The sequence below is a fragment of the Anoplophora glabripennis genome, unplaced genomic scaffold (genome assembly GCF_000390285.2).
Source record: "Anoplophora glabripennis isolate ALB-LARVAE unplaced genomic scaffold, Agla_2.0 scaffold2, whole genome shotgun sequence".
In the NCBI taxonomy this organism is placed as follows: Eukaryota; Metazoa; Arthropoda; class Insecta; order Coleoptera; family Cerambycidae; genus Anoplophora; species Anoplophora glabripennis.
This window is the reverse complement of record NW_019416325.1, coordinates 4,035,823-4,053,383: the sequence shown is the minus strand read 5'-3', so window position 1 is coordinate 4,053,383 and position 17,561 is coordinate 4,035,823. Positions and strand designations below refer to the sequence as shown.

General features: G+C 32.2%; 1 protein-coding gene across 1 annotated transcript in view; it reads right to left on the bottom strand.

The window, feature by feature from the left end:
• LOC108917023 overlaps positions 1 to 17,561 on the bottom strand; it is a 63,017-nt gene that overhangs the window by 23,640 nt on the left and 21,816 nt on the right. Inside the window, exon 3 of the mRNA XM_018723436.2 lies at positions 3,293 to 3,450. Coding sequence (XP_018578952.1) covers positions 3,293 to 3,450 — 158 coding nt within the window. The remainder of the gene's footprint in view (positions 1 to 3,292; positions 3,451 to 17,561) is intronic.

The following is a 17,561-nucleotide window of genomic DNA, read 5'->3' as shown; positions in this document are numbered from 1 at the left end:
AGTACATTCACAGTGAACCATTTATTTCTGGATATCCTGCACATTACAAAGAAGAAACATGGATTTTGGGAATCGATTACATTTTTCTCAAAAAGAGTACCTATTTATGTAAAATGAATTTTTATATTGTAATGTACTGTAAAAAACCTTACTTCAAAAAAGTTGTGTTTATAAAATGAGATTGTGGTCAAAAACTAGATGGTCAAAATCTTGATATTTGTTTTTTTAAGATATGGCTAAAATTGGATTTAAAAAATCATATTTGATGCCCTATATCTAAAAAACGAATAGACATGGTCCATAGGAAATTATTGGTCGTAGCTAGCTAGTAGATAGTCAAACACTAACTTGATGTTTTACATCCCCAAAACTTAGCTATATTAAAATTACAATGTTTTTTTTAAAGATATGGCTAAAATTGGATTTAAAAATCATATTTGACGCTCTGTATCTCAAAAACGAATAAGCACTTGGTCCATAGGATATTATTGGTCGTAGCTAGCTAGTAGATGATCAAAAACTCTCCAGAAACTTACCTCTACTAAATTTCAACGCATTCCAATGATTTTTTTAAAGATATGGATAAAATTGGATTTAAAAATCATATTTGACGCTCTATATCTCAAAAACGAATAGGCACTTGGTCCATAGGATATTACTGGTCGTAGCTGACTACTAGGTGGTCAAAAACTTGATATTTAACATCGTTAAAAACTGACTTCTACTAAATTTCAACGCATTACAACGTTTTTTTTAAGATATGGATAGAATTGGATTTAAAAGTCATATTTGACGCTCTATATCGCAAAAACGAATAGGCACTTGGTCCATGGGAAATTATTGGTCGTAGCTAACTACTAAGTGATCAAAAGCTTGATATATGACATCCCCAAAAAGTTACCTTTACTAAATGTTAACGCATTACATGCTTTTTTAAAGATATGGCTAAAATTGGATTTAAAAATCATATTTGACGGTCTATATCTCACTTACTTTATCATTACGTACAATCTGCTTTATAAACATAGTCACATTTAATAAGTAGCGTTTGGTTGTGTTTTAATTAATATCAATTCACTTTGGATGTATAAATCACTGTCTAATTTTTTTTAATCGCATTTCAGTGTTGGTTCCTATAACGACCTTGATAAAAATGTTCCGAATACAATCAAACTCTGCGAAAGTCATATAACAATATAACCAAATTGTATAAAATTAATGAACAAGTCGCCCATGACATTTCGCTTAAACTACACTTGTAGTACAAAATCCGCATCATTTAAAAATCAGGCGACAAGCTATTTATTTGGTCATGTTGAAAATATCTGCAACACGAGCTAATAAAAATGTTCTAGTAGTAAACAAAAATCAGTACTATTTTTCGAAAAACGCCCTAAGTGGATAAATCTAGACAAGGCTAGCGAATCACCCTGTATCTTAACTTTGTCGATCGCTAATTTGATTTCCAACATCGTTCTGAGGTAATTCTGTACAATTTAAATTAAATAGTCAGAAATACCAAGACATTACATTATATGTTTAGTTTTTGTTTGTATTCAAATAATAGAATTATTTCCTCAAGAGGTAAGTTTTGAAATTGGGAATATTTCTTACTTTGCAACTTATTCTAATTTTACTTTAATTAATAATAACTACAATTATTTCTTTAGCACTTGTTTAATAGTATATTTACAGGGTCTAGTTAATATGTTCACAGTTTCTGGACACCGTGTAAATCTTGTGTGTTCGTATTTATTGCTTATCTTTCGAGGTACGTTGATAGGCGTGATCGGATCGAACATATTTATAAAGATTAGAGTCGCGAGGATAGTCTTTATGTGGTGCTTATATTTAAAATAAAAGAAACACTGATACAAGTAGCCTTAAATATGATTAATGAAATCTCAACCCTGCCTCTAGATAGATGAGTGATTTATAGTTATGTTACTTTAACTCATCTGCATGTCATGTGAAACGTACGTATTATAAATTAAATTTTATGTGGCAACGATCGGAAACTCCTATGGCTATACCCAAGGAAATAAGACAAAGGCTGCTGAGCTAAGAAAATAAATTATTCTACATTTTGTCGCGCGAAAATGGTTTGTTTTTCAAATAAAACGAAATATATCTTTTCTTGGAAACACTACAAAAACAAAGTGTAAAGATTTTAATTACATGAGTCATTAGCTCAAGTTTCATCATTTTACATCAAACGACGAGCGATATTTTAGGACAGGCGATTTTTTTAAACAATTTGAAGACGTGTTTAACGACTGAACATTAGACCATCTAGTATGTACTTATTTACCAAACTTTCCCCAGACAATCTACAGCATAAACATAGCCTAAAATTTCCGTTAATCCAGAAGGAAATACGTAATTATAACGTACCCACCGGACAATCAGACTATTGCAACGCGTAAAAGATGCGAAAGAAACCAACGAACCTCCACGGACATTAGTAATAAGCTATTTATAGTATCAGGTAAAACGGGGTCTTCCAACGATAACCCAAAGCACGTATGCGTCGACCTCTGATGCTCTAAAAGATAGTGTATAAGAAAAATCACACCCATGATATTTTTTAATGAATTTTACATGAGGCTGTACATAAATTGTATCATAAAAGTCATAGAAACTCCACGAATCACAGGCGCCGGCTACTGCTAGAATACTTAAACTGATTAAGACTTGGGGAAGCACATAAAACAGACACAATCACGGTTCCTAGAATAAAACTGGAGGAAATAAATTAGCAAATGGAATATATGTTGCAGAGGACAAACGATGTAACAGGAGATGCGGAATCACCTTCGGAAAATTTATATTCCATTGTAACGAATGGCTGCAAAATTGAAAATGATGCAGTTGTTCAAGAAATGAGATCAATACGTTTTTTCCTAATGCAGGCTTTGGAATTAGGAAGAATTTAAGAAGTTTCCACTAACTAGTGAATGAGATAATCTTTTTTATAGAATTTCCAACCAAATCTTCTGTATCTCTTGACCTCCTTTCCTTACAGTTTACGAACTTGAAAATGATTATGAATATCGTCAGATCATTGAAAATAAGTATAATTTACACGAAGAAAAAGCATCCTGTTCTGTTTAAGTCAACGCTGTTTTACGTTTTACGTCTGAAAGTACCACGACAACTTACTTTTCCAGAATAGATGAAATGGAAAGATTACTAAAACTTCCTGATCTACACTAATTGAAATTCTTTTAAAAGTTTTTTTTAAATTAAATTTTCTTCAAAATGACATATTACAGTAGAAACTGGTACTTACCGGAAACCATCAAATCCGTCATCAGAATCATTGACCGTCAGAACTGGGGCTCGCGCGTAGGCCTTTGCCACCCTTCTGTTTCTTTCCAGAACGATTACTTTCGCCCATATTTCATCGTCGATTTGCGTCCACTTTTCCAACACTTCCTGTATGTGATCCTGCAAAAAAATATCCCGTTAAATATCGGCCGAATATTCTGTAGGTGTAGGATTCTGTTGTCTATATTAATAAAACCACATAACAGTATACATAATATATGTACATGATTACGTATGTAGGTTAGTCGCTATGTAATTTTTTCATAAATAACAACAAATAAATTATTACGCATATGTTTCTCATATAGAAATAATTCGTTGTTATTTTTAATAATATTTCTAACGACAGATAAAGGAAGATTGATGGATTTTTAAATGGAAACGATTATAATACAGTTTTATAGTCATTATTTTGTAATAATAACTAGATGAATGCAATGGAATCTATTCCAAATACTACCCACATCTCACATTCCTGCACCAGTTATTAGAGCATATCGACATAATTGTTGCTTGACACTGATGAAATGAGTTATGAAAGATAACCCATGTTTTCTTCCATGATGAACGGTATTTAGATTACAGCATGATTCGTCAGACTTATTGCAAACTTTAGCAATAGAAAATAGTCACAATTTATAGAAAAAGATGTTATATAAACATAGTGCTTTGAAAGCTAAGTTAAAATATATTTTAAACAAAAAATAAACTGTGTATGGACAGTGTAATGGAATTTAAGGGCGACATTTTAATCCAACATAAGTTTATAATTTCCTGTTATACAGGGTGTTACAAATAAATAGATCAAAAGTTTTCTACCAATGACTCGATACGGATTGGACAAATAATGAAATATTTCTCCACTTTATGAAATATGTTTTACGTCATACTAAACCCTCATCTTTTAATTATGAACAATCACGAATCTCATCTCTTTTTAGGTGTCATTAAAATTGTTCGGCAAAATAACGCAATTTTGTCAGCGCTGCCTCCTCATACTAGCCATAAATTACACCCTCTAGATAAAAGTGTTTATGGGCTTCTCAAGAGATATTATAATAATTCTTGTCAGTCATGGCTGGTAAATCATGCTGGACAACGGATAACCATTTACGATATAGCCGAAATAATTGGAGAAGCTGTCCTGGCGCATTCACTCCAAAAAACTGCATATCTGGAACTTCAAAAGTTACTGACTTACGGAATGAAGACAGGCAATTGTTCGAGTATAGAAAAAGACAGACTCTAATAAAATTTATGCCGTTGATAGTTCCGAACCCGATCGAAGTAAACAACAAATAAGTTTTATTCAAAATAGTCTAATTCCATCTGATCGCGAAAGTGGTGCAAAATTCAGTCCTAAAAAAGTGTGTTTCCCCTGAAATCCTTAAATCTTATCCAAACGTTGTTTCAATAGAAAAATAAAATAAAATTCGCATACGAAGGATTAGAAGAGGAAGGAGGAGCAAAAAGATCACGAAGAATAGCGTTAACGTGGATGTAAAGCGTAAAATTGAAGTTTCGCCAATTGTAACAAGTTCATCCGATAACGAACAATCATCAAATTTAACTGATTTAGGTGACGTTGATTTTGAAGATGAATCAAATCTGATAAATGATGTGGTTAAAGACTTAAATGAAATCAACATCGGTTCATCGGTTTAATATCTTAAAAAACGGAGTTATTAATAAAAATACTTTTTCATTGGGATTTTAACATCCTGTATCTGTAAAATCCCATATTTTTCGCACAAAGAATATTCGAGCAAGATAAAATTGGAAAAAATAACTATCGCTGTTATAAAACATGCAGGATCAAATAAATAAAATGTTTCTCGTTATTGCCTGTTAGTTTATTATTAATTAAAAGTAAAGCTGATATAACGATCCTGCAGCTTTGTGCCTCTGTATATTAAACAGGAATTATTGTTATGACACAGGAGCGCAGAGTAACAATAAAAAAGAGAAAGTAGGCATATTAAAACAGAAGGTTAATACAGTAAATTTGAAAAGTAAGTGCCATTCTCCGTCTCTTTTCTTGAAGCGGATTAGATCCGTTCCGACTTAGTTTGTACGCAGTACGCAGTCACGTTCGGAGTATCGTTTCTAGGAATGAACAGTTATGTGCAAATTCAATGAACTATGTAATTCATGAATACGTGCAGAAGTAAATAAAATAAATCATCGGCATTTAAAAAAGAGGAACATGCATCTTTTATCGTTGTTGTTGAAAGGAACCTTAAGGCAAATGCCCTACAAATCATTGTGAATAATCGTTCTCCTTGCCTGGAGGTTCTCAGAAACGGTTTATTTTTATTTTCGTATACCTTAAAAAGTCGTTGTTCGATTAAAAATGCATGATTAAAAGCTGCATTAATCATTATATCTGTATGCTTTGTCTCAGCTCAGGGCAGTATCAAGTTCAACGTGATAAATTTTCCCTTGTAAGATTAAACTTTTCTTCAATCAGTGAGTCGACTATTTCGCTGTAATTGAACATCACATATAAACTAATCTCATTACTTTAGCTCGCTTCTTCACAATTATTAAACGCATATTGTATACAGTAAATTAACTTCTGAATTAATATCTTTTTTCGTATTACGAGGGAGCTATTTTTAGATACCGTTTAACGCTCGATCAGTTATTATCTAAAGCGGAGTCCATCCTAAGCTCTCATAAACGCGATGACTAAGGACGGGCTGATATTGCTTCACCGAAGGATACTGTCGAATATCCAGCGTAGAAATACCAAGTGACTAATTTGGAATGTAGGAATTATGTCCGGAATAGTTTTAAAATGGGTATTCCTTCCTTCCATTCATGATTAATGACGTTTCGCACACTTGAAGACTATTACACAGCTCTTTGATCTTTTCAGAATCAGTGACGAACTCTACAATTTCGGAAAGGACGGAACACCCCCTTTTCAACTAGGCCATGGCCAACTATGAGTTATTATATTTATGAAATTGTAATATTCGTAATTTATTAATATAATAACAATAAATAGAATTAGGTTAGATTAGAGTTTTCTGTTCAAAGAAAAACTATATCGTGATTACAGGATGCAAAAGTTAAACAGTTTCGTGAAAAGTATGACAAATAGAAAGGCTACAAATTCCGGAATCACACAGGCAATATACCATTTGTTACAATACAAAACATATTTCTATAAAATCTATGTCGATCATAAAATTAAGAATAGAATTCGTTTAACCGTAAGTATCAAATATTTATTTTAAATGCTGCCTATTTTTAAAGTAACAAATTATATTTCTGGGTAGAAATTTAAAGTATGTATTTAAATAAATAAATAATTTTCTTGAAGGAAGAAAATATTTTCTTGCTTATAAAGTGCGATACCTTAAAATCAAATGTTGTACATTTGAAGCAAGAATTTTTTTTTGGGTGTATAGAATTTAGTTGTTTTATAATCATGTCATCAATACGATCATAACGTTTTCTTGGCATATTTTAATAATATTTGTTGTTCTTGGTTCTTGTTTCTATCGCGGTTGTTCTTAGTAGTAGTAGTAGCAGTAATAGTTGTAGTTGTTACCGCTGCTGTTGTTGTCGTTGTTATTGATGCTATTAATCTACAACAGCAACAGTAACAGCTACAACCACAACAACAACAACAACAACAACAGCAGCAGCAGGAGGAACAACGACAGCAATAACATGTACAACAGCAGCAGTAACAGTAACAACTAAAGCAAAAGCAGACTTTTTTAATCTATAATAAGAGTATTCCTTACTAAGTATCAACAACAACAACAACAACAACAACAACAACACCAGCAGCAGGAAAAGCGGCAGCAATAATATCTACAACAGTAGCGGCAACGGTAACTACCAAAGCAGACTTGTTTAATCTATAATCAGAGTATTCCTTACAAAGTAGTCGGAGATTCTAATTTAGAATCAATAAAAATACTACGAACTTATAATTGACAAGCTAGAAACCTCAAGGTTATTGCTAACCTACACTCTTTTTACTTCATCGTTTAGCATTTTTGTCTGCATTTTTTTTTTTTTTTTTTTCATTCGCGATGATAGTGTCTTCTAATTAATTTTTATAAATCTATTAACCTTTTTTTCTTTCCACTGTCATGTTAACTACCTTGTCAACTACGATTTAAACTTAACATAGCCTCTCAAATTTATTTCCTCCCCAATTTCACATAATGACAACTGATTTTAGTAATTTTACTGATTATCTATCTCTATTTCTTTCACAATTTCCTCATAAATAATTTTTGACATATAATTTACATTTTTTTTGCAAAAACGTCAAAGTTTAGTCTACTGACACCATATTGTATTGGGCGCATGCGCACACGAAAACAAAGACAGAAATACATATGCACCGCGATATAGTAGTATTAAATATATGACGTACACTATTTAAAAAACGTCAAGTATAGTGGCTAACAACGTTTCTAATAGGAATGTTCTTATACTTTTTCTTATGTTTCTGCTTGCATTTTTGGCACGTTTAAACGTACCTGGGACATGCCGGAGCTATTTCTTGAATTACAATTATAAACTACTGGTAATTCGAACTTTCATGGGTGCACCGCGATACAGTATGTGTGGTATTTATAATTAATTATTTTTTCGCCGCACCTACCTATAAACTATTTAATAGTTAATAGATTAAATATCTTGTAACTTAACATTTAAATGAACATAACGCGTATATGTTTTTTTACGTCTTTCGAAACCGTAGAGAATTTTTCACTGTTTAGAACGTTTAATAATTTTTTGAAAGATAAGCCAAAATTGTTACGCACCACGAAAAATAAACGTGAAAAGCGACTCCCAAAAAACTGTTGTAGACTGAAGATGTCCAAATACATTTCAGAATGAGTCATTTTCATCTTCGCTGTTGGTTTTTACGCAAGATACTGTTAAGGTAATTGCTTTGCTTTGGAACATAACGTGTAACAGATCGCTAAACGCTGCTAAGCTATCCCAGCAACGTGATTAAACCTAGCGGCCATTTCTCCGTTACAATAACGTCCTTGCAATGAATACAGGAATTTTATGTTCTGGAACGAGTATTCTCAGCTTGTTAGTTCACTAGAGCAACGCATGGGGCCTTAATTATAGTTCAAACTCATTATACTTTCACGTTATAGGATAATCACTGTACTTATTATTTATTTAACACCGTACGCGTTTTAAATATTGCACTGATATTGTGGAAAAACAATAACGTCTACTAAACGTCAAAAAACTCTTTTGAGCAATATTGTATTCACGTAATCCCCCCTCATCGGGAACACCCTCCAGTTTATACAGGGTGTCTCAGGTATAACTGGCATCCTTGCAAGGGGGACTGTACAGTCAAAATAAATGAGATTTACTCAAAATCTAACAAACAACAATAATTCTAGGTTTGGTTTAATTATTCAGTAAGTTTAAATATCCTAATAATACCTGAGACACCCAGTATAATACCAGAAAGAAGAAAATGCAAGTGAAATATAATTCAGTAACAATAAGTTACATACAGCAACTGAATGTAGACCAAAAAAAACTAGATACATTATATAGTTTGCAACTGACAAAAAATGTGATGAAACGTATCAAGATCTCAAGATTATTCAGCAATATCAGTGTACTGTTCTTCATCTGAGTCACCTTAACGTTACGGGGTTTTCCTACCGCTAATAAAAAGGTTATTGTCACAAAGAACAACGCCCAAAAGTAAAGTTACTTAATCTACATATGAATTCCTTTGGCTAATGCGAAAGCGGTGAAGAGGAAGGAAAACGATACAAAGACTGTTAAGTTTTTGCATTTCAAACACAACGGGATTATAATTCGATGAGTTTGCTGATTTGGAGCAAAGAAATTTTCAATTATGATTTTGATTGCTGATACGGTGCATAAAAAAAATTGGACATCTGTTCAAAGCGATGGCAGTTGCTGTATTGTGTTTTACGTCGTTTTAAGAGGAAAACTTAACACCTGCATTTTGATGAGTGTTGTAAGACGAGCCATAATTCTCTTTCATTTAATTGGATATTCAAATATTGACCATAGACTCTTTTAGTGTGACGTCACATATTTCATCATTAGCGTATTTTCTCTTCTTTTGTTTAATTTTTGCATTTTCTAGTTCTACCAAGTATTTTTATTGTTTTTCTTGGTGCTGTCCTGTGTCAGTCTGTTTATCGAGTGTTTTTTTCTTCAAGTGGTTTATTATAGACGTACTCTTAACCAGAACCACACTTTTCTTGAATGGTACCCTGTTGCGAAGCTACTTCGCTTAGATGAAATGATCTTTAATGCGCATGCTCAGTAACATTGATATAATTTTAGTGTATTAATTACTAAAGTCGATGTATTTAAATTTAAAAATATAATTCTTTTAGTTTGTCACTTGAGGTTTGAAACTTCTTAAATATTTCTAATATTGCCCGAATATCGCGATAATTAAGGTCATGACAAAGAAGACATTTTTTTGGCACTTATGTCCAAAGTACATAAAATCGAAAATCGATCTAGTAAAAATACTGGGAAATTCTTCATGACACATACTATGTGGTTGCCTATTTATTTTATTACTCAAAGAATCACTCTTTAAAGATTGTCGATGTACTTAATAACACCCTGTATACTACAGACACCTCTAGGATTGCTAATGAAACAATTCCATGGACAAGCAACTAAACAATTAAATAAAAATTGTACTATGAAAAAACAAGTACCTGTCATTTCAAAATCATTAAGTAATATTTCAAACCTTCAAAGAAATTAACTCCTTTCTATTCTGTTCTTAACTAATAGCTACGACTTATGACTGATCACTTTGAACGAAGATTAATATAAAATTGACCCATAATACTTTAATACAGGGTGTCCGAAAACTACGAGCAAAAAAATTAGGGGAAGATTTTACTCACTCTACTCACTTTTTATATGTGCATTTTGTTACCAATAATAAGTGTACCGAATTTGAAGTAACAGGATTACTGAAGAAAAAAAATGGCAAAGTATTTATTAAAAAAAATTACTTTGAGATTATGTAAAATATTAGGTTTTCGGAAATGCACATTTTAAAAACTACTTTTTTTAAACACCCAGTATATAGTTTACAGTCAAGTATATTAAACAATTGATGAAAAAACATATCTTTGAATTAGTGTTACATAATTAAATACAGTAACGATAAAACACCCTAAGGCATAATGAAAAATAAATACATGTCTCGTTTCGGAACATCAGATCATGCTCTAAACTCCTGACTGAACGACGGTCTTGACATTTTACGAAGACCCTGACTAAGCAACAAAACACCTTTCACGATAGCTGTTACGTACGACAAATATTTCACTATTTTATAACATGTTAAATATGTTATTTTTACACCAAAGCTTACTATTACTCACATCAATGATAATAACATCTTTACTTCTCAATCAACCGTGGATTTTAGCCAATGATTATTGTATAGCATTACAGCCTAAATATTATCACACTAAAAAACTGTCACAGATTTAATCAGTATAAAAAGTATTTTTGTGTAATTTAATAGTTTTGTAGAACACAAGTCGATCAGACTTAAGGCGGACTTCGTTACAGGGACCTTTGCGAACCCGTCAAAGACCGTGATCGAACGTCTACTCTAATGCCTTCTAATTTAATAACCAGCAACAGATATACATAGTCTTATATACCAATGCTGTAGATGCTCATTTATTGTTATTATTAAATATAAAAAAGGAATAAATCACATCGAGGAGGAAGAGCGACATCAGATTGCTGTTGGGCCGATATCCAAGCTTATATGCAATTAATGACCTTGTTACGGTTGTTACCTAAATGGGCATATGCAATATGTGTATTGTTTTATACACAAACTATGTGGAGTTTTGAAATTTCAAAAGCGATTTACAAAACACAGAAATATGGGAACTCTTTACAGACTAATTGTTTAATAAGCGTATCATAAATCGAATTTCAAAAGTACAGTGTGCAAATAGTTACCTCATTTCCAAAAGTAATAATTTATTGCAAAACAATTAGTTTTCAGATATTGAAAAACAATTAATTCGCTAGGTTGGTACACATCTTAAAACTGTAACAAATGTAACCCTTTTTCTAGAAATTATGTCTACTTATACATGTAATAGTATTGTTTATCTTCCGTTGCAAACTATTTTAAAAATTGGAAAGACATAAAAACGGATCAAAATAAAAAAAATAATAATCAGTGCTTAAACAAAGGATTGGCGACAAAATCATTAAAACTCTTCCAAGGTTACCAACCAGTGTCATTAAAGAGGGCTTTGAGACTTAAATTTAAAGTATGGTCCGATAAAAAGAGATTTGATGACTAATAAATTTTGCGATCATTACTAAAACCACTGTTTACGGGAGTATTATTCTCTCTCTAGAGATTTAGAATGGCGAAATTTTTTTCCTAGCAATTTTTAGTTGCTTTAACTAAATACCACTAAATTGGTATCTGGAAAAAAGTTAAATTACAAATTCTTGAGTCACCGCTAACAACAGACTGGGAACCATTGTTTTAGAGCTGTACGAGTAATACCATAATTTCGAATAGTACTAAAGAAAAGTGGGTAATAACTGAAAAATTTGTTATTTTACATACATTAAATTCACATAATTAAAATAAAGGAATGTTCCCATCTTTATGGCAAAAATTTAAGGCATCGTCTGTCCGTTTGTCGTCAAAATTCGACGACAAATTATCTTTATGTGCGCGAACAAGCTGTGCAGGTATAGGAATTTTAGGCTTATCCTATTCAGGGATTGTGGCAAAATGCCGTTAATTTCAATAACAATATGTTTATAGAGAGTAAAGGTTGCCATAAATGTCCCTCTCAATGAAATTTATGTACTAATGCTTATGAATATATTGGCGTTACATTATTCCGCAAAGTACGCCTATAAAATTGGAGATTTAATATATTACCACCCGGTTACATCCATATGAAGAATAGGATATATCAATGAACGCGTTTGTTTTACTGTCGCTTGTTTTGGTTTATTATCTCCCACAATTTTTATTACATACATTTAACAGAATATGTTGTAACTAGTTAAATATTCTTTCAGGATACAGACATCACTATTTTCTCAGGGGAAAATTCGAAACGAACTCCCCAAACCAATCTGTAACTAGAATTTTAGCATATTTCAGCAAGAGTTGTTGAACTGTTGCCTTTTTATCTAGTGTTTCTCTCGAGATAGTATTGAGGTCGAGCGAACGAACACCTGTATCTATGCGTGCTTGAATTGCATTATATTTCATTTATTTTTGTAGCCGACAGTTACATGAACCGATTTTGTTCCGTGTGAGTGAAATTTTAATACTTACCTACAAACAGTCTTATATGTTACCAAATATCAGCTCGTTGCTGTATGATCCCTAAGCAAAAATCTGGTTCTATTACGCGTAGTAATTTGTGACCTGCTGATAGGTCACAAGAGTTTCTTGAAAAAAAATCAGTCAGTAAATGTATTTATGCAGATTCGAAAGGTCAGTAATAATTGGAAATTTAAAAGATAGCAAAAAAACTTGAAAGATCAGTAAAAAAAAATATTGATTGTAAAAGTTACACTGATATCGGAAAAATTAGTAAGGAAAGTTGTATAGATTCAAATTCGAAAGGTTAAAAAAAGATCGTAGTAGAAAACAGTTTTCTGAGAAAGAGTCATCACATTTATTTAGATGTTTTGAGTGTAAGTGCGATATAACCTATAAAATATATGTCATACATTAAATGTTGTTCTTAAAAGAAAAGTTATCACGTTTGAAATATATACAATTTACATTTTCAAAAAATATGGAAATTCGAAAGATAAGTAAGAAAAAAATTTCGCTCAAATTTCACTCAATTTTTAGTGACATTTTCACTCTATTAGTATGAGTACAAATGAGTGAAACTATTGCATCAGAAATGAGTGAGTTTTACTCAAATCCAAGTTACTGCTAACTATCAATTGAGCGACTTTTGACTCTATTCTGAATATATAAAACCAATTTAGAGTTGACTTTTTCTCTAATATGATTAAATAACTATTATTGAGTCATTTTTTACTCAGACTTGTTATTTAATTACCTAAATATTGAGTGCAAAAATAAATCACTCATAAATGATTCACGAGGCCTCCTCCTGTCCTGGCTGTGACCTCCCGCCGCCGGCTAAGGCCTCTTCTCCTGGCGATCACATTTTTCTGGATCATCTAACGGGCCCCTATCAACTGTGGTCGAGATTACAGAAGCAATATGTAAGTGGTGCCATCTTCACGACGCCATTCAAATGACTCGAAATTAATATACATTTAAACTCACTCAGAAATGAGGGCATTTAAATGATCAAAATGCCCAATATTTAGTGAAAATGTACACAATAATTTCACTCAATAATTTCACAAAATGGATTCACTCTGAACCTTTATTGCTTTCACTTACATCAATTTTTTCACAGTGTAGATTCGAAAAGTTAGTAAAAAAGTTTTCACATACAGAAATGACATTTTTTTTGCTAGTCGATTAACGATTTGAGAATTTATATTCAATTACTAGTTAGTATAAACAAACCTTTTTTGGTTCAGCGACATTTAGCAAAAAATGTTAATAACATTCGATTCGAACAACCAATAAAAAAATATTTTGATTCAAAACATCAGTCAAAAGTTATTAATTCAAAAGATTAGCAAAAAACCTTATTCAGATTGAAAAGGTTAGTAACAAAAAAAAAACATATTAATTTATTTTAATTTACTTTTTGCGATTGTATTAATGATTTATATTCAATTACCAGTTCTTCTAAACAATATAACCTTTTTTGTTCAACAACGTGTTTATAAGCGTATGGATGTTTTCATACAATGCCAATATAGTCGCACAGTATTATACAATTTCCAAGTAGACATTTTGCAAATTTATGCTGTCATAAAAAATGATAGAATGAGTTTGTTTGTGGAAAAGTGATATACCTCTTTCTTATTTCCAGAATTACTCGAGATATTTTATACGTTGGCGCTCGGCAATATCTTACCTCCATAGTCGTAATATGCGAAAACATTCGTACACAAAGTTATATATAAAAGCAGTGAAAAGTATGAAATAAATTCCAAGTACCTACTTGTACAATCACCCACGCGGTATAGTTGGATAAAAACGGTATGTTTATGGTTTTATTTTTGTTAGAAGAGAACTATAGACAATTTAATATAACCAATAAAAACCAAAGGCCACTATATTAGAATCCAACCTACGCTTTATAGGATTGTCATACTAAGACTTTTGTTATTGTGAAGTGAACAATAAAGTTACATTTTTATTTTAAAAAGGCAGGCTAATTTTTAGTGTACTATTAAAATGACAAGAGGGCGTACTGGTAAGAAAAGACCAGCTGAATTAGAACATTCAAATATGTAGAAGGTCACTAGAATAGACAGCACCCAACCTTGTTAATTACAAAATCGGTGACCTTCGTTAAAAATCGAAACTTGTCTGCGATATATTAGTTATAAAAACACATCCTGTTTTGTTTTCTACCGTATTATCGAGGCATTCTTTCAATTCATTAGTTGACAAGGTATAAACCAGTAGAACAATGACTGGGTATTATATTCTTAATACCGTTTCTATTTCATTTTTACATCCACGTATTCAGCTGGCAGTAATTAATTACATAAACAGTTTTACCACCCATAAAATTAATAGATATTCGCTACTACCTTGCGCCTCTTGATGAAATGAACATTTTTTGCAACTACCGCTTATATAAGTTTTCTTTACTATTTACGGCAACTCAATAGAATATTTACAATATTTAGAATATCGTAGTAATTTATTTTTTCAATCGTGACACTCAAGTAATACTAGTCGTCAAAGCGACATTTACAAAATATTTAGAGTTAAAAAGTTGCAAAACAACTCTTTATTGAACTTACGCGACTTTTAAAAACACTCGCTTGTGAAAAATCTAATAATAATATTCAATTCTACACGCAAAAAAAAATTTTCTTGCTTCAAATGTACATTTTAAGGTATCGCACGTTTATATATACGCAAGAAAATATTTTCTTCTTTCAAGAAAATTATTTATTTATTTAAATACTTTTCTATTAAATTTCTATCCAGAAATATAATTTCTTACTTTAAAAATAGGCGGCATTTAAAATAAATATTTCTACATAGATTTTATAGAAACACGTTTTGTATTGTAGATTAATGTATCGTTTGTTTAATACAAAATTGAATAGTTTCGGTCAAATAATTGTATATACTTATTTTAAGAATATATTTGGATATTTAGAACAATCCAGCTGCTTTAGTGTCGTTACTCACAAGGAGATGTGTATACACAGAGCGTAAGTGGCTCCATCTATCGTGCTACTTCCCACCTACGCCATTCTATGACCTACAATTTTCTTTCAAGAAAACATAAGTTTGATTATAATATGCTACATTTGTCTTGAATAATTCCTGTAATAATACTAAATTTTAAATAAACATATATTTTGAAGAACTGGTGGTAGTTTTGAAACAAATATGTTTATGATGAACTGTAAGTGATATTGTAGCTAAAGTACGAGATAATAAATTTCAAAACTATAAAAGATTTGAATTAAATTATATTTAAACAATAAAAATTCTAAGAAAAATTATAGATTACAGCAAGTATTTCACATAGTTTGACGAAATATATACATTTGAATAGAATAAAATAACATTTACGGCAAATAATTCCATTTAAAACTATCTGCTCATTTGATCCAAATACTTTTTTCCAGTGTACTTGAAACTTCAACAAAAAATTTCGCGGATTATGATTGGTTGCATTATCCTTTGGCGTATAAAGGTGGTCGTGCACTTTCATACTTCTATCGGGCTGAGCGAGCGACGGTTGTTGTGTTCCATTTTCTCCTACTGTGCTAGGAGGTTGGTCGCCTGCCCGCCTGTTGGGGTCTCCAGCTTACTTGGGCTTGGAATAATGGTCCAGGCTCAATTTTTTTGGGGGTTTGTGTGTTGTGGACATAACCTTCCTTTTGCACTTGACAATTGTGTTGTGTTAGCCCTGACTCTTTTGTCTTGTGTCTTCAAACGCTGGCCTGGAGCACTAAAAGTGCCTGTATGGAAGGTTTAGTAAATTGAGTCTGTGTGTGGCCTCCTTAGAAAGCTTACTTTTATATGGAAGCTTTAAGAACGTCCTCAGAGGGCTTGTCTATGGAAGCTTTAGGAGATTACGTATAGAAGCTTTATAAGCTTGAATACCTTAGGATATTTATCTCAGTTTAGGATAGTGCCTAGGTGATAGGCGCTACGTAAACTACAGGAAATTTAAGCTAGTGCAACTTTTTTAGTAACATTTTTAACTCGGTTTTGATTTATGAAATCTTTTGTGCGGTTTATCGAAGTTTTTGTATTAAATTAGAATAAATGGAATAATATAACATCTGCATATATGAGAATAGTTTAAAAATTTGGAGCGTACTACGCATCATACTAGCCAGGATCCGAGACTGGTTTTGAACTGCATGGTATTTGGGTGGACGTCCGAACACACGCTATACTGGCTCCGTAGGGCGCCCTGCAACGAAAATTGATACTCTGGAAAAAGCCCTTCTTTGAACTGCCGCCGTTTCCAGAGTTGTGATCTGTGAACTATTTTGGTTAATGTTTATTTTATGGCCTGGCTTCGTTTCGAATTTCATAAAAAATCGTAAAAAATTCGAAAGTATGTTGAAAATTGTCGCACCTTCTTGCGCTGTCTGCGGTGGCTGGGCAATTAGGGAGATTCGTAAGGGGAGTTTCAGGTAATTTTGGAAACATGCGTGAAATTCTGTTTTCCTGCGCTATGCCTTCTGTCAGAAGACTTCTGGTGTGCGTCGTAGGTTGCCTGCGACTTTCTGTCTACGGTCTTGTAGTTTTGGCGGGATTTGTGCACCTTGGATGGTTTTTAAGCGGTTTCTTGAATGAATCTCGAAACATAGGTAAAATTCGAACAATACAACAACAAATACCACCCTGTATGTTTCGTTCCTTTTGTCGGCTTTGATTTCGCTAAAGATCCAAAACTGATGATCACAAGCCATGCGGTGAACCTCGATTGAACGAATTCTGCTAATCATATGCAGGAGAGAACTGACCACACACCCCCATAGCATTAACATAATACAGATGATTGAATTCTTGGTACAGATAAAAACGTTGGTGGTAAATTACAATTGCT